This window comes from Pseudorca crassidens, chromosome 2 (assembly GCF_039906515.1).
Source record: "Pseudorca crassidens isolate mPseCra1 chromosome 2, mPseCra1.hap1, whole genome shotgun sequence".
NCBI lineage: Eukaryota > Metazoa > Chordata > Mammalia > Artiodactyla > Delphinidae > Pseudorca > Pseudorca crassidens.
The window spans coordinates 86968712-86987166 of record NC_090297.1 but is presented as its reverse complement, the minus strand read 5'-3'; the positions used below and the strand labels follow the sequence as shown (position 1 = coordinate 86987166).

Below are 18455 nucleotides of genomic sequence, written 5' to 3'. Positions count from 1 at the left end.
ATTAAAAAGGAGTCATATTCATGAGATATTTTAGCTGATAAAAGAGAATAATATGCTACTTTTTCCCAAGGGGAAAGGGAAGAAAGGGGTGTTGGTGGGATAAAAAAGAGTCAAGGGAGTGGGGGCCATGTTTCTTGGATGCAGGAATCTTAAGGTCTGCCTTTTGACTTCAAGATTAAGCTTTGTTCCCATGGTAGTATGGGTTTCCAGATTGGGACACCCAGGTCCCTTCATATAAATATATTCTTCTAAACCTCTGCTTTTTTCAATTGGGTTACTGTGTTCTATTTTAGTACACTTCTCACTTACTCTATAATCTAAAAGAGAGACTTTGATACCGGAGCTAAATTAAAGAAGAGACCTCGCTTGTTTTTAGATAAAGTGAGAGCCGTCAACCTTCTTGAGAACATCATGTTTTGATTGATAGATTTTCTCACTGGCTCTTTTCTCTCAACTTCCCCTTGGTAGAGGACCTCATCAACTTCCCTATTCTGTTTTGTTTTCCATCCATCTCAGTGAAGGAAGTGGCTCCATGAAGGCTGACCCTATTGCCCATCTCACCTTCTCACTCTTTTCTGTCTCTTTCAAAATCAAAAACAAGTTCTTCCCCTCCGGCTTCCTTATTCACTCATACTTCTATTGGTTCTCAGCCATCAAATGTGTGCGCTGATTGTTCCTTTCTTGGGAAAACAGAACAGAACAAAAAAGTTTTTACCTTGTGACCTCCTCCAGCCACTATTCTATTCCCCTCACATTACTGATTCTTAAACTACAAGAACAAATAATCTGGACCCAATGCCTCTGTTTCCTTACTGCCTTCTGAGTCCTGGCTTCCTCTTGACCATTTCATGTCGAATAAAATTGTACATGTGACCAGGTACCTAATCACCGCATTTAGTGGCTCAGACTCTGTCCTCATGCCCCACATCTGCACGACAGATTTGATCTGTGTTCCTCACACATCCTTTGTGAACTCTCCCTCCAAGATCTACTTGACACTGGGAAATCCTTGATATCTTCAAACATTTTCAACCATTAATTCCCTGTTGCACTGGCTGCTCTATTTTTCTTTACTCGTATACTTTTCTTTCTAAAACTTTCCAGAATATTGGGCCTGTAGGAGGATAATATACAGTATCACTTGATTCTACTGCATAATTTTGAACCAAGTGAAAAACTGAACATGGGAGATCAGCAATTGGATATTAACTGTTTCTATAGATCCACGGCCAAAAAGGGATGCTAATATTCTTTGTCTCTCCACTTATCCTAAGCTCAGAGCTTGAAGGAATCTATTCAAGGAAACAAATTGGCTTTGTAGGGCAGACATACTTACCCAGAATTGTTGCTTCCCACAAAAAGGGGGAAATGAATCTCCAGATCTTTCAGGCTTTAAATAGATAAGATTTACCCAGTGGAAAAATGTGAACCAGTGAATGTCACTGCACTCCCAGTCAAATAAATCACTGCTCCCTCTTGGGGAGAAGTGATTAAGACACATCATGAGTGTTACTCTAGTGCAGGTTTTTCCATAAGGAAATACGGAACTATATATACACACAGCGTGAGGTATTCTTCATTCTTATGTTAATCATCATCTTTATGTAGATAATTCTGTCTCTGAGTTTGATGTATGCCTAACTTTACAATGTGAAACTTACTCACCTGCCTCTACCCCATGTTCTTCTCCATTATAGCCAATGGCAATACCACTCCCAGTCATCCAGACAAAAAACTTTGGCATCATCTTTAATTCATGAGTCTCCTTTCTTCCTATTGCTTTTCTTTCAAAATGTCTCTCGTACTCATCCTTTCTCTTCAATTTGTACATCTACCACTCTCTTCTGCTCCTTATTTATCATCCATGCATTCAACAACTATTTATTAAGTACATACCAGGTGCTAGGAAATGTTTTAGGCAGTGGAGATATAACAGAAAGGTAAACCATGGATTCAGCCCTCATGGGGCTGAGAAGAGCACACAAAGGTTTTTATCCATCTCCTTTTGATTCAGTTATCAGAACATACAACATCTGCTAAAGCTGAAGCCCACAGTCTTAGAAATTTTTCTTTCATTGCACTCCCAGTCTGCACATCATTAGTACAATTCAGATGGAAATCCTGTAGAGATGCAATATTGCTAACAGACTGCACTTTCCCAGAAAATTTGACCTCCCAAATTTGATTTATTTAACATATTTGCATTTTAATGCATTTTTCTGAAAGGGTAATCTCATCAAGATGGGCTGCTGTGGTTTTACTGAGTAATTCACAATTTTCAGCTCATTTATATGTATTTATTAATGTGCAGTATGAATATTTGCACAATGCACAGGCACATATGGATTGTGTCCACCAGAAATGCACGTTTAAAAATTTCAAAGGCTGAGCATTTGGTATCTTGGTTACCTTACAGATGTTCCTCCTCTAGCTTAATATACTCCATTGAGTCAGTCTCCCAGTTTTAAGGTTAATAATAAGTAACACTTCTGTGGTACCCTACAATTTATAGTACACACTTTTCTCTGACATTAACTCATTGAATAACATGTCTGACATCTTGGGAAAGCTCAATAACCTCTTGGAGCTACAGAAGAACCATTTAAAGGGCCAGTTCTCCTCCAGCCTCTGTCACTAACCTTCAGTGATGCAAGTTCCTAAGTCAATCCTGACTAAGCTGTTACATTTAGGTATGGCACATGGACATGGTCAGTGGATGTGGCCAGAGAAATTCTGATATGACCAGATTAAATTCTGGCACTCTCTCCTTCCACCAGCCCCAGCCTCCTTTCAACTCCATTTTCTAGGCTCAGTTGGCACAAATGTGTTTTTTTCCAATGTCTCTTTCCTAGTTCTCTAGTTCTTCACGGGAATTGGTATGCTTTTCCTTAATCATTGGGACAGGGTGCCTATTTCTGCCAGCTGCTACCATGAGAAGGAACTCTGGCAGAAGAACCCTATCTACATTCTTCTCAGATATTGGATGGGATGTTTACATTAATACGCTGAATTCTTGTCTGAAATGTTCACAATATTCCTTAGGACATATATATGTGTGTGTATATATATATATATATATATATATATTCCAAGAGACTGTTGCAGGTACATATCAGTCTTCATTATTTCTAAACATCATATTTTATCATCTTTCAAATACAGCTAAGTCATAATTTATACCTTTCTGTATGGGATTAAAAACTCTCACAAAACATGTCACCTTTATGTGTAAGAACAAAACTACAAATATATCAAAAGTTTTATTAGTATGATGATGTCTTTCTTATAATTTTCCACACTTTAAATATTTCCTTTTTAATTTTTTATTGATGTCTTGTGTACAGTTCAATGAATTATAACCTATGTATATTTCAGATCATTGTCACAACAATTGGGATGCAGAACAGCTCCATCACCCAAAGAACTCCCTTGTGCTATTTCTTTACAGTCACCCACACATCCACTCCTAGCCTGTGGCAACCACTGATTGGTACTCTATCACTGTAGATGTGTCTTTTCCAGAATGACATAAAAATCGAATTGTACAGTATATAACCTTTTGAAACTGGCTTCCTTCACTCAGCATAAAGTCTCTGAGGTTCACCCAAGTTATGGAGTTTTATTCCTTTCTATTGTTGTGTAGTATTCCTTAATATGGATATACCACAGCTTGTTAATCTATTCAAGTATATCTTTTAATATATTTATATTAAATATAAATGGTATTTGTAGAATTGGTACAACATATTAAAAACTGTCAATATGATGCAATAGAAATTTCTTGGGAACCGGCCAGATCTAGGTTCAAACACCAGTTCTGCTACTTATTAATCATGGGCCAGTAGGAAAGTATCTTTGAGATTCAGATTTGGCAAAGTGGGAGGTAATGGTACTTAATATTGCAGGGTTCTAGAATTAACTACATACAATTGAAACATGTGAAGTGTCTGGCACATAGTAAATAGTCAAACGTGTCTGTATTACCTCCCATCTGCCACTAAGTGAAGGTAGCATAGTATATATTTTTAGAAATTTTTGTCTTCCTGATTTTCAGGTGTGGAAACTCATAATATTGACCTTATTGTAATGTTTTGTGAGCAGATGGGAGGTAATCTATTCTTACTATGCCTGTACAGACCTTTGCAGAGCATAAATTCTTAATAAACATGTCTCTAAACAAATGCAAACCACTAGTTTGCATGATTTTCTAGTACAAGGTTATCTTATGGAATAATTTTCTAGAGGACCGGAATCTGGTAAACTTGTTTTGAGCAGCACCAGCAGAACTGGGGGTCCATGTAGTCTGATGAGATATATAACAGAATATATATATGTATATATATATATATATATATTTTTTTTTTTTTTTTTTTTTGCTGTACGCGGGCCTCTCACTGCTGTGGCCTCTCCCGTTGCGGAGCACAGGCTCCGGACGTGCAGGCTCGGCGGCCATGGCTCACAGGCCCAGTTGCTCCGCGGCATGTGGGATCTTCCCGGACCGGGGCACGAACCCGTGTCCCCTGCATCGGCAGGCGGACGCTCAACCACTGTGCCACCGGGGAAGCCCAAGATGCATATTTTATCTGCTTCTCATCTTGCAGTCATACATAGCCAGGTGGAGAGAAGGGGGCAATATTTAAATACAAAGGAGGCTTGGGTGATTCAGAGAGCATTGGTAAAGCCCTCTGATGAAGCTGATTTCTAAGCACTCTTATCTCACTTGATACTGGACTCCATTACCTGTCAGTAATTGATTTGTTGCAATTCCTGGAGCGTAGCATTTGGCTTCCTTATCAATATGAGCAAGAAGCAGCAATTAAATTTCTGACCCAAAGGTAAAAAATATGTGTATGCTTAGCCCAGACTCCCCATATTATATTCATTTTATACTTCCAGCTGTACAACTGAGTAAGACTGTCCTTCAGACACCAACATTTATCGTCTGAAAATCATGTTGAGGAGGGTTTCAGAGCAGTTGTATTGCCAAGTAGATCGTTAAAGTTATGTACCATTGAATCAATTTTAACTCATGTTTTCTGACTTTTACAATGAGGTAATAAAAATTTACTTGGTCTCAAACTTAACTTTAAAGAGTTCAACTGGAAATCCATCAGATTGGGAGGCACAGACATCATTAAACAGTGAGTAAATATAACTTATTTTTTCCTAACGTTACAATTTATGAAATAATCACCTGGATATTTCAGCAATCAAGCTTATTTGTATTGATCTTGTATAGGTTGATCCACTTGCAGTTGCCAATTTCATACGGTTCAACCTAATGAAGCATTCTAATATATTGAGTTGGGAGAGCAGTGGGATGCTCTTACGGACTGCATTATGTCCTCTCACCACTAATATGTTGAAGCTCTAACCTCCAGTGTGACTGTATTTGGAGACAGGACCTCTAAAAGGGAGATAACTAAGGTTAAATGAGGTCATAAGGCTGGGACCCTAATCTGCTAGGATTGGTGTCTTTGTGAGAAGAGGAAGAGCTACCTCTCTATGCGAGGGCAGAGGAAAGGCCACATGAAGATACAGTGAGAAGGCACTGTTTACAAACCAGATAGAGAGGTTTCACAAAAAACCAACCCTGATGGCACCTTGATCTTGAACTTCTGGCCTCCAGAAATGTAAAAACAAAAATTTCTGTTGTTTAAAGCCACCCAGTCTATGGTATTTTGTTATGGCCACCCAGGCAGACTGATATAGGTGTCAATCCCCAATCCTCCCAAAATTTTCACTCCTGGTTCAGCAGCTAAGCTGGATTATCCAATATTAAAAGGACATAGAGCATCTACTCCTCAAGCCTATGGTCTCATTTACAGGTCCACTAAACACTAAAATGAAAACTCTGTGTTATTTCAGAGCAGCTTATGTTTTATGCTCCTGTAGAATTACAAATAGGTATCTTGATTAGTAAAAACCTGATTACTCAAACTGGACTCCACATAGACTGGGACCCTCAAGTAAGTGGTAGTATTCTGCATACTACTTTTTGGAAGACTGATGTTGTCATATCTCTTCAGTAAATGGAGTGGCGGGAGTGTAGTTTTAAGAATCAGAGATTCTTAGAACTATTTTAGCATATAGTAGTCACTCAATAAACATTATTGTGGTTTCAAATAAATAAAAATATATTTCAGGCATTTTTTTTCGCAAAATGTCCAGAGTTTATCCTACCATCAGCACTTACAAAAATCAATCTCCTACATCTAGAATCACTACAATAATAAACAGTAAGAGCTGAGCTTCCAAATAATGACCCCTATGTCAGATCATCAAAGAAAAATGTAGTACATTCAGCACAATTTGATTACTAATTTAAGAGTTCTGACAAAGAACGTTAGAGGGTTTCTATTAATAAAAGCAGTAGTTCCCCAGGATACCCTATTTCATGAGCCTTTCTAAAGTTAATTAAGATTTTACTATTCATGTTCTTCTATTTTTATTGGCGATCTGTATGAGACAAAAGAAGTATTAAAGCAAGTCATCAGTAAGTGGAAAACAAGGTAAAATATTTTATCCTTATCAAGTACATTAAAGGCCCCATTACACATTGAAGCATTGATTATAATAACATAATTGATAAATAATGAAATATGATTAATCACACCTGACTTAATAACAAAGGGTGATAATCACAAGAGTAACAAAACAATATGCACAGTGATGTTTCTCTTCCAGATACTTCCCCCACTTTCCTTCAAAGTGATACAGTCTATAAATACTTATACTTTAATGGCAATTTTTCTGCTACTTACTAGCTTCCAATTAATTCAGCAATTAAGACATTATTTCTTTACTTGACCAAAAAATTACTTTCCATGCTTATAGATGTAAACTTGTAGGTGGAAAAAGCTCAGTAATTTATGAACACATTCAAGAATGATGAAATTTAGGGCAGAAATTCATCATGCCAGAAGCCTTTGTGCTCTCACTAAAATAGCATTCCAAAAATCATCTGATTTTTTTTTTTTTTTTCGGTACGCGGGCCTCTCACTGTTGTGGCCTCTCCCGTCGCGGAGCACAGGCTCCGGACGCGCAGGCTCAGCGGCCATGGCTCACGGGCCCAGCCGCTCTGCGGCATGTGGGATCTTCCCGTACCGGGGCACGAACCCGTGTACCCTGCATCGGCAGGTGGACGCTCAACCACTGCGCCACCAGGGAAGCCCCAAAATCATCTGATTTTAAACTAATAGTACTAATAGTTGATCATGGTCCATGTGTGAACATAAGGAACCATTCTGAGTGTCTAATTTCTGTTGTATCTTTGCTTCAATCATTACCTAGTGCATTGAAGGACAACCAAACAAACGCTGATTGGCATTCACAAGCTGAATCTTTGACAAAGGACCTGCAGCTGTCATCAGCATAGTTGGCATCACATGCTCCATATCGCTGCTAAAGAAACTGTTTCTCAAAGTGTTAGCAGGATTTGTGATTTTGTTTAGTAGGACGGTTCTCATTTATCATAGCTCACATAACAACTTTCAGGTGTCTTCAAGTAACATGAAGTTACAAAGACAGTTCAGCAGAATTTTATGCAGGCACTTTTCCAAATGGATCAATAAAAGTTTTGCTGATCCAGCAGTGGCAGGATTAATTATACCAGAAAAGTAACAATAACCGTAATGATCACTTATTGTGGTGAATGGCCAAGGTTCTATATCACATCTTAGTGAAGTAGGCAACATTATCCTCATTTTAGGACACTACAGAAATTAAAATGACTTGGGCCAAGGTCCCTCAGTTATGAATCTACAGAGTAAAGATATGAAGTCAGTTCTGTAATCCCCAGTCCTCAGGCTTACCCATCATACTTAACTGACACACTCTTATGTTCTTATCCTTAACAATTGTTTAAAGGTATTCTTAGGGAAATTGAATATTTTGAAACTTCCCCTGATGTTATGGATCCATAGATTTATACTTAACAAAATAATTTTTTTTTTATCACTGAAACATATGGTAAACAATTCCATATTCACAGACATGGCAACAGAGCAGGAAGCAATTAATCTGAGCTTTGGGGAACTGAAACTCAGTGCTGGGGAGAAAATCCAGGACCCACTCAGATGAGGTATTCTCTCCTCCTAATTAGGATGCTTTCTAATGTAGATTTGTCCAGTGCTTTAATATTTATGAAACATTTTATAAATATAAGTCATTCGATGTCTTTGTAAAGATTCACTAACCCAGTTTTACAGATGAGCAGACTAGATTCAGAGAGGCTAAGTGATTGTCACGGCCACACAGCTTAAGTAGTAGCAGCATGTCCCAATTAACTTTCCCTAACTTAATAATTTAAATTTTTAATTTTACTATAGGATAATAACAATAATTTTAAAAGATAGCATGCTAGTTAAATTTTTCTGTTCTTTCCCTGCTTTAATATTTAATAAATTTGGGTTCTTTTACCTGGTCAATCAATTTCACACCTATACCTTCAGTGAAATATAACTAGGTTTTCTAATAAAATATGTGCTTCGTTTGTGATAACTGTTTTGAAAGTGAAAATGTAAAATACTGGAAATATAGAAGAATAGAATAGCTGTAATACAGTCACAGAGTAAGGCACTTTAAAGATATCTTCGTGGTTCTAGAGGAAGATAAGTATCACTTATTCAGGTCAGAAGCATCTGGCCTTTGAGATAAACATCCCATTACAGCTGGAACCTCAAAGGCAGACATACAAATTACTATTCTAGCTGTTTTTCTTTCCTGTTTTCTTGAGAAAGCAGTTACCTCCTAAATCAAGCACTGAAAACCACCCTGTGAGGATGCAGTATGCTATGACATCCAAAATAAAGAGGTCAAAGGTGTAATCCCAAATGCTCCTATCTCTCTTTAGTTTTCGTATGAGGATATTGTCTCTTTGAGTTTGTATGAATGTGTTTAAGTACAACATTTCTTTAGTTAACCACCCCTACATCTTATTTCTTATTCAAGCTTCAGGGGTGTTCTCTATATCAAATTGTTTGGAAGTTAGTAAACTAGTGCAATTGTTCATTTTCTAGATCCAGGTCAATAAAGATCTGTTGAGATATTGTCTTTTGCAGCTCAATAAGTATTAGAATGAATTACTTATTCTGAACACAGCTATCTGGCCTATATAAAGCCTTTTTTTCCCAAACCTATTCCCATGAGATCTTCTACCAATATATGTTAATATTTAACGTTCCTCATTAGTACAAAGTCCTGTAACTTGTCACACATGTGAATCTCCTTAAACATCTCTAGTGCAGGTTCAGCATTATGAATACGGATTTTTGTTGTTGTTTTTAAAAGAAGGACTCTATTCTTCTTTTGGAGAGCTTCCCTAGTCCATTTATGTAAAGCCTTCTAAATTCACACCTTACCATCTCATCTATGAACTGAAAGTAACGTTATTTATCTCACCATCTCAGCTATGTATAGAAAGTAATGTTATTTATCTCTGTTTTTGCACATGGAATGAGAAAATTTCAGGAAAATGCCTGGGTTTACCTCTCAGTTACCTGAAACACATGGAAACCATTGTTTATAATTCCATATCTCCTTTGGTCCTTGGAAATGCTCAGGTATCTCTGCCAAAAACATTCTGTCTATAAACTAATGAGGTCCAAATCCCTGAACCTGAGCAGAGAATCTCAATCTGGCTCTCGGTATTCATAGATTTGTTGTACGGAACCCAACTGGTCATAATCCTGAGGAGTCATGTCCATCTCCTGTTCCGTTTTAGCAGGCACATTAGGTTCTCAAACTTAAAGAAGAAGAATACATTCAGTCATCTAGCTATCCACAAATATTCAATGCTTGGCTTCCCAAGGATTATTCAAATGGTCTTTGCACTTGCTACCAACCTAAAGGTCCCCTCCACCTTGCCTTTTTGTACATTTGTCTTCTATCTATAGAAGAAAAGTTATAAACCATACAGACAAGGACTACATCTTTCTATGCCAGTCTAGCACCTTACTAGTTCTTACTGGAGCATGAGTATTGGGGTGGGTAGATGGGAGGTATTGGAACTGATAAATGATTCCCCCAAGATCTGTCCCAGTATTCATGTTTTATAGGTGGAGAAACATGGTGGGATGGAGTGGTTGTTAAGTCATGCACAGATAAATACAATATGAATCACTGGAAGTTGGAAAATAAAAGTTATAAATACCACACTTTTGACCTACATTACTCACTTTGGTAGGAGCTGACATGGGGAGAATTTGGACAGGACAGACTGACGGCTACAATACATTTGAAAGCACAATGATATGCCTAAGAATTAAATTAAATTAAGAATTTGGGCAAGATTCCAAAAGATTAAATATGAGTAGTGCTTTTTTTAATCTAGAAACAGATAGTTACATTAAGAATTGAGGCAGGGGCTTCCCTGGTGGTGCAGTGGTTGGGAGTCTTCCTGTCGATGCAGGGGACACGGGTTCGTGCCCTGGTCCGGGAGGATCCCACATGCCGTGGAGCGGCTGGGCCCGTGAGCCATGGCCGCTGAGAGGCCCGCGTACCGCAAAAAAAAAAAAAAGAATTGAGGCAGGGTTCCAAAGGATTCTTTGAAGTTGAAAAACGTCTTTTAGAAAAGAATTAGCTTACATGATTCACAGGAAAATAAAATGAAGAAAGGCCCTAAATAAGTACCTTCTTTGGTACTTACTTGGTACAAAGCCCAGAGGTAAGAAAATTAGTTCATTTTGTCCCCAAAGCAGCTCAGGCTCAGGAAAGTAAAGTAATCAGTCCAAAGGCATATTGCTCATGCTCTTTCATCCACCTCACACCATTTCTATGTATAACCAAGCTGTTCAAATATTCATGGAAGTTTAATTTAATGTTGGTATCTTTATAATGTGAGTTAAGATTATTAACCTTGAATTTCAGCATTGGATGGTTAGTCAACCATGAGTCGGTCAACAACAGTTTTTGACCATCTAAAATGAACAAATCATGGGGATATTGAGAATTCTGAAGGAAAATAATATCTTATTCTTGAGGTGGATACCATCTGAAAGAGAAGATAGAATGTGCACAAATCTACAGAAAAATATATACAGAAATATGGATACACCCAGAATCATTTTGTTTTTGTTTTTGTTTTTCTTTGCGGTACGCAGGCCTCTCACTGTTGTGGCCTCTCCCGTTGCGGAGCACAGGCTCCGGACGAGCAGGCTCAGCGGCCATGGCTCACAGGCCCAGCCGCTCCGCGGCACGTGGGATCTTCCCGGACCGGGGTACGAACCCGTGTCCCCTGCATCGGCAGGCGGACTCTCAACCACTGCGCCACCAGGGAAGCCCCAGAATCATTTTGTAAGCAATAAAAAGAGAAGGAAGTGACTGGTGATGGGTGTTAGAATGACCTGGGTTAAGGCAGGCTAGATACATGTATGACTAAAGGTTAAACTTTATAGAATTTAAACACAATGTGCCAGACATAATGAAATGAGCATCAATGATCCTCATAACAACCTTGTAAAGTAGTTACGAGTATCATCCCTATTTTACCGGTGATGAAACCAAGGCAGGAAGAGGTTAAGCATTTTGCCCAGGTTCCCAGAACTGGTAAGTGGCGGGGCTGAGATTTGAACTGAGGCAGTACCAGAGTTGTTGCTCTAACATTGCCCTGTGTGCCAAATAAGTATACAGGCTAGGTTTATCTGGGGACATAAAGATTGGGATTCCCTAACCTCGATGTAAATTTTATACGTGAAAACACTTCCCTGTTGTTCTTAGAGGAGTAAGTTCCTTAATTCATTCAAAGATTAAATATCTACAGTATACCATACACTGCTCATGCTGGGGACAGAGCAGTGAACAGGACAGACGAGGACCCGGCTTTGTTACACGAACAGTACTAGGCACACATAACACCGGAACAGTGCATTACAGTGCATTTTAATTTCAAAAGTAATGCACGTTTTCATCAGTTTGAATACATTACCTACATTAGACTCTCCTTAATCCAAAGTTACATTTTAAAACTATCCTTTTAAATTAACACCATTCTTCCAAAAATGCTATTAAACAGGATTTAAAACCAGATTTGCAGTTTAAACACTCTTACAGTCTTAGAATGATTTTCTGAATGTAGCACTAGACCATGTATCTTTGTAATAGTTATGTTTTCATCATATGATAAGTCTTGCTTGTCCATTTAGGAACAGTTTGCTCCCACTGCCCCAAATTGCTTATTACATAGGTTTTTCGGTGTTGTTTTCCTGGTAAGCACTAAGTAATTAGTTATTAAATGATGTCTGTAATAACATGGAGGGTAAAATAATTCTACATTAAAGAAAGTCACACTGCCATTATTATCTCATCCCTAAACTACCAATCACTTGCCAAATTTAAAAGGCCTTTTTTAGCTTAAAAGTGTTTTTTCCTGATGATAAAGGCCCACCTCTAAAAATCATCAGGCTACAACCCATTAACATGAATATTCTACAAATCTCCTAAGGTAATTCCACGTTGTAATGAGAAGGGCAGGGCTCTAGGAGTATTTTCATCCCCTCGCCTTGCATACAGGCTTCCTACCTGCTCTCCGGAGTGAAAGGTAAGCAGTGTCAGGTTCCACTAAGCTCCACCCCTCCCTAAGCCCCCTCAGTCGGCTGCCTAATCTTGCAGGCAAGGACCCATATGGCATCACGAAACGGGCTCCTTACATACATGCAGTTGCACAGCTACTTACATACCCACGCACACGCGTGCCTGCCCAACGTATGGGTGTGTTTTGTATGCCTGTGGTGTGAGCCCTCTGTCTCCCTCTCCTTTCACTTGACCCCTGGGGAATCCCGGCAGTACCTGGGAACTCAGGGAATAGCGAGGTGAGGCAAATGGCCCTTTTTCCTTCCCTAGGGGCTGCCACTGCTGGGTCCCAGGAATCTGCAGTGCCTCGTTTCACAAGCAGCTAATAAAGGGAAACTGAGAAGATGAGCCAGAGGAGAGAGACTACGTGAACGAGGAAGGGGCCGTTGTACAAGACATGATGCTTCGGGAACTCCCGAGCTATGATTTCTGTTTTTACATACAAAGCCCTAGGAAGCTGGAGGGGGAAGCAAAAAAACTCAGAATCTAAAATCCTCTGGGATGATGTTTCTCATTGCGCCTAGAAACTCGCGCTGGGCGTGTGTCCTGCACGGGGTTAAGGAATCCAAAGAGGCGCCGACTGAAAGTCGCTGCGCGGAATCGGCACTTGGCGCTTTACGGGGTTGCGCTCCGAAGACGCGTCCGCGCACCATTTTCCCAGGCGTTGCGCGGGTTTCCTAAAACACCCAGCTGCTGCTTCAGAAGGGAGTTTCTAGAAGCTCCTTCTCTACTGCCTCCCCTCCCCCCCTTTTGGTTTTTACCCCTGTGAGAAGCTTCGCCTGCTCCACTGCGTCCGCCCTCCGAGGGATACAGGTGCCGCTGTCCCAGCCGCCGCCGCCCGGTCCGCCCCTCCTCCGGGCGGGCCTGGGGTCTCGGCCCCGCGCAGCTGCATAGCGAACGGTGTCTCGCCTGGCCGCGACCCGCCGCCCGGGACTCCCCGCCCTCCCGCGCGACCCCGCGTCCGGGCGGGCGGTGCTTGCGGCGGGCAGGGGGCGGGGAGGGGAGCGGGGGTTCGTCCGGGGGTAGCCACCTCCTCCGCAGCCAGCCGGCGCCTCGAAACCCGGACCTGCCTCCGCCTCTTCCTCCGGCGGCTCCATCCTGCCTCCCGCGCCTCGTCCTCCCGCCGCCCCCGCCGCCGCGCCCCCGGTGGCTGCCTCGGCGGACCCGGGAGGGGGCCCGTCCGCCGCCCGCTCGGCTCGGCCCGGCCCGGGAGGCGTGCATGCCCCGGCTGCCCGCGGCGCTCACCAGCAGCATGCTCTATTTCCAGATGGTGATCATGGCAGGGACGGTGATGCTGGCGTACTACTTCGAATACACGGACACGTTCACTGTGAACGTGCAGGGCTTCTTCTGCCACGACAGCGCCTACCGCAAGCCCTACCCGGGCCCGGAGGACAGCAGCGCCGTGCCCCCCGTGCTCCTCTACTCGCTGGCCGCCGGGGTCCCCGTGCTCGTGGTAAGCCCGGGGGTGCCCGCCCTCGCCCCGACTGCCCTTTTCCGCCCCTCGCCTTCAGGGTTGAGGCCCCGCTGAGGTCGGGGCGCGGCAGCCTTTGCCTTCTAAGTTCCTCCAAGTTGGCGGCAGACCCTTCCCCAGAGGACATTCTTCTAGGGCGCGTCGGTATGGGTCCGAAGGAAGCCCCCAGCTCTCCCCACCTGCCGCCCCCGCACCCCCGCTACCCCCCGCGGTGGCTGCAACTTAGCGTGACACGGAGGGGGATGGGAGGGAAGGGGGCTGTAGACGGTAATGGGTGGGAGTCGGGGCTGGGGAGGAGGTGAGTTATCCGGTTGAATCTTGACTTCATCTACTCTGTGGCCTTGCTCCGCTGGCTGCCACCTCTCACATTGCGACTAGAAGACGAGCAGCAGCGGGGCCAGCGGGAGGGAGACGGCGATCAACTGCTGGGGTGTGGAAGGGACTTCTGCTTCCAGAGTCGGGGCGCAAATTCCCTTTTTACCGCCTCCTTCCCTTTCGAAAGGAAGTGCCAATTAGACTAAGCTGACCAGGGAACAGATATCTAAAAAAGAACATGAGACCTCTCCTAAATGAAGAGGCTCCAGTAGCAGTGCTTGCTGAAAAGCAGGAGCTGTGCCTAAATTACAGGATTTATTTAAACGCTCTTCCATTCCCTGGGCGGCTTAAGTCCTTTTCTCACAGAGCTTTTCTGAGAATGCCTTTTGGATTGTGTGTGTGTCTATACGGGCACATGCACGCATATATATACACAGATATACATATGTAATTATTAGAATGATAATCGTATAATAATTTACATATGTGAATGTGGTGCAAAGTTATAGGTAGGAGAATTGGTGGTGTTTTTTCAGAAAATAATTATTATGGTTCCTTTAATACTGTCAAAGTATTGGAGGTTCCCTTCTTGTGGTACAGCTCATCTTGTCTCTCTCTCTCTCTCTCTTTCTCTCTCTCTCAACAGATAACTAATAAGAAATTAAAAATGAAGAGGGAAAGGAAAGGGACTTTTTTTCCCAGTGGTTGAATGTGTAAATTGCAATAAATGAATGTTAAGAATATCTGTTTTATCTGTTAGGTTTGGATATTCATGTTTTCTTTGATTTTAGAGGAAATGAGTTAATAATTTACAAAATAATGAAAAGTTCCTAACACACATAATGGAATTCCACAAACCAAGGAACTTCTTGATAACTTCAAAGTAACTTTATCACAGGTACTGTGATAGTTGACGTCAAATACGGCTCCAAGAATACTGTTTTGAAAAGTGTTAGACCTTGCACCAGAAAATGTTTTGTTTTGGTTTTTTTCAGTTGTAATTTGCTAAAGTATATCAGACACCCCGAATCCAGCTTCATGTTTGTGTTCTCTCTCCTCTATTTGGAAAGCTGTAAGAGAAAAAAATAAATTGGTCATTCTTGGGCCCTTTTGCTTTCTGCAGATGTTGAGTTTCCAGACACATGTTTTCTAGGAGACTGAATAGCTCAGGGATTTTTCAAGGATTTTTTTTTTTCTTTTAAGAAAAAAGCCTGTCACTTTCAGGACACTGGTTTGGGTACAGCCATAATCAGTAATGTCTGTAACTCATCCCTTGGTGATTACGATTCTGTGGCTTATTTAAATGAGATAGCACTTTTCAGATCCTAACCATCCATCCATGGTGGCAGGTGCCATTTAGAGACATAACATATTTTCCCAAAGAATTTGATTATTCTCCACTTAGGGGGAACCACAGAGGGGAAAGGGAATTAATTAGTCATTATTGAGCACCTGCTTTGTGCTGGGCACTGAATAGTCATGGCCACGTATACTTCTCAGAGCATCCCTTCCAGGAGATAGTCTCTCCAGTTAACATTTGAGGACCCTGAGGATCAGATAATAAACTAGAAGCACCTGAAAACAAAAATGGTGGGTGTGGTGTTTGATGCCTGTGAGACTGATGCCAAATGCCATACTGCTTGTCCTACTTCCAAAAAACATGTTCTCTGAAAGAAGATGAGAAAGGCTGCTTGGATGGGGATCTAGAATATTCTTGAGAGATTTTAAAAGGGAGGATCCAACTTGATTTCCATGTTTCGATTTTCAGTTCATTAGTTACAAGAGAGAGAATTTGGGAGTCAGTCTGAAGAGAAGGAAATGTTGGATATTCAGGCTAGCTGTGCTGCTGGCCTTTGTTTCTGCTTCTGCTCTTCCCAATATTACACTCTCATAATGTGAAAGTTTGGGAACAGTAATGGCAGCCCTGCTTTTCCATTCTTCTCAAGAACACTGGCTTAGCACAGTCACTTTGCATGAAAACAATATTATTAATAGTAATGTTAGTAGTACCCATCATTTGTTGGGTTATATACCCTATACCTATCTAATACTTGCATTATCTATGAAAGCAGTTATTATTACTGTCACCTACCCTTTGGCAAAACTGAGGTTTAGGAAGTTTAAGTAACTTGCCCGAGGACCAAGGCTAAAAACATTACACCCAGAATTTTAACCCTACTGTGTCACGCTCCCAAACCTGCGCCTTTCTATTACAATATGCAAATTCAGCTTACTCATAAATCATTCTTCTAAATAAATGCCTCAAATGGTCTCTTTCCCCATCCTTTACATTTCTTGGACTGTAGTGATACAGATTCTTCATTATATATATTTTTAATCTTCAAAACTCAGTCTAATCCTTAAAGTTAATTTTGAAAAGTAGCTCTCCTCACTGCCACAATCTGTGGTTTTGTTTCAAATTTGCCAAATTTATTTATCTAAAAATTAAAAGGAAAATATTCTTTAAATTTTATCACTTTTATATAGTGTTGACTTGGGGCACATGTTTGGAGTCTGACAAGTTTGGATTCAGATTCAAAGTGCATCCTGCTGTTATGGTAAGAGTTGGGGATTCTGCTTGCTGTGTAACCTTGAACAACTAATTTATAGCTCCTTGATCCTTAATTTTCTAAGTCACAGGATTTTGAATATTAAATGAGATATAATATATAAATATCATCCTTTGCCCATAGTTGATACTCCATAAGAGATCACTATTTCATTAACACTATTAGTAAAATAGTAATTCAGTAAATGCTTATTGAATTCCTGCGTTGCAAGCAGCATATCAGCCAGAGTGGGGGTTATAAAGGTAATTTCAGAAGTAAACCATGGTCACTAATCCTTAAGAGTTTACAGTAATTTGGGAAATTAGGTAATCATGCCAAAAGTCATAATGTAAATCACCATAATAAAAGTGTTTATGTACATATTTACATATATATATATATACCGCAAAGACCTCTGGTGGTTCAAAGAGGACAAGATCATTTTTATTTGGAGAGGAGAAGAAAGGCTTCATGAAGAAAAGGGTGGCTTTTGAGATGTGACTTGGAGGAGAGGCTGAAATGGAGTTTGAGTCAGGACATCACAGAAAGCAGCAGTGTGAACATGAGTGACTGCTTGGTAGCAGAAAATGCAGTCTGTACTCTTGAAACAGTGATTGGTCTGTCTTGTTTCTAAGAGTGGTGTGTGGGGAATGCAGGGGTATATGGCAGAAGAGGAAGACTAGGGTCTCATTGCTGAGTCCTGGAATGTCAGGCTGAGTTTTTCTCCATTTATTGGGAATTGAGTAGGGACTTGTCTGATAGGTGGTGTTTTAGGACATTTTGGGGACAGTAGTGTAGGGCTCTCCTATTAAAATATCTGTGTAAGATAATTTTACACTCTAAATCCCCGAGTCTATTTTGTGTTGTGAAATATTATTATTTTAATTGTGTTTTCAGAAAACACCTGTAATTTGGGCTCATTTACAAAGATGACATGGTTTATAAACTCTTTGAAAACAGGTACTGTTCAGTTTGATCTGTATGCAGTCACCCAAGCACTACCTACAGAATTTACAGATATAAATTTAATTAGTGATCTTTGTTTTTCATTGATTAAAAGACCTGGTGATGACAATGGTTTCTGCCCCCCAAATCTGGATACAGTGGCCACTAGCCCCTATTATACCTTAGATCTCTGAGCAACACAAATGATTTGAAGGAGACAAAGCTAGACCATCCCTCGTCATAGAGTCAGAATCAAGACAGAGAAGACCAACACTGAGGGTTAGGGAGCATCTCTGATTGTTTATGCCTGCATCCCCAGGAAGCTCCCTCTGGGTTCCAGAGGCATGGAGCTACTGCCGCTATACCAAGGATGTTGCATCACTAAATGTGGTGGAAGTAGATGGTGACAGAAAGGCATCTTATATCCAGAGGTCCATCTTGTTGAATCAAAGCCTAAAGCTCTCCCATAGACCTCTCCTTCCTTGAACCTTGCCTTGGGTGCCCACTACTATCTCCACCCATCTCCACTCCTGGAATCCTATGAGTATAAAATGAGTTGACATTTAAGTACCAGAGTAGTGCCCAGCTGAATATGTGTTAGC

At 41.0% G+C, this 18455-nt stretch overlaps 2 protein-coding genes across 5 annotated transcripts in view; one reads left to right on the top strand and one right to left on the bottom strand.

Moving 5' to 3' along the window:
• LOC137219023 (collagen, type I, alpha 1a-like) overlaps nt 1-13682 on the bottom strand; it is a 141108-nt gene extending 127426 nt beyond the window's left edge. For both annotated transcript variants that reach the window (XM_067727003.1, XM_067727002.1), the window contains exon 1: nt 13332-13682. In XM_067727003.1, coding sequence (XP_067583104.1) covers nt 13332-13667 — 336 coding nt within the window. In that variant the 5' untranslated portion in view covers nt 13668-13682. The remainder of the gene's footprint in view (nt 1-13331) is intronic.
• Nucleotides 12940-18455, top strand: part of PLPPR5 (phospholipid phosphatase related 5) — a 128082-nt gene continuing 122566 nt past the window's right edge. For 2 of the 3 annotated variants that reach the window (XM_067727000.1, XM_067726999.1), the window contains exon 1: nt 13621-14026. In XM_067727000.1, coding sequence (XP_067583101.1) covers nt 13790-14026 — 237 coding nt within the window. In that variant the 5' untranslated portion in view covers nt 13621-13789. Of the gene's footprint in view, nt 13384-13620; nt 14027-18455 lie in introns of those variants that run through there. The other variant, XM_067727001.1, reaches the window with a different exon arrangement.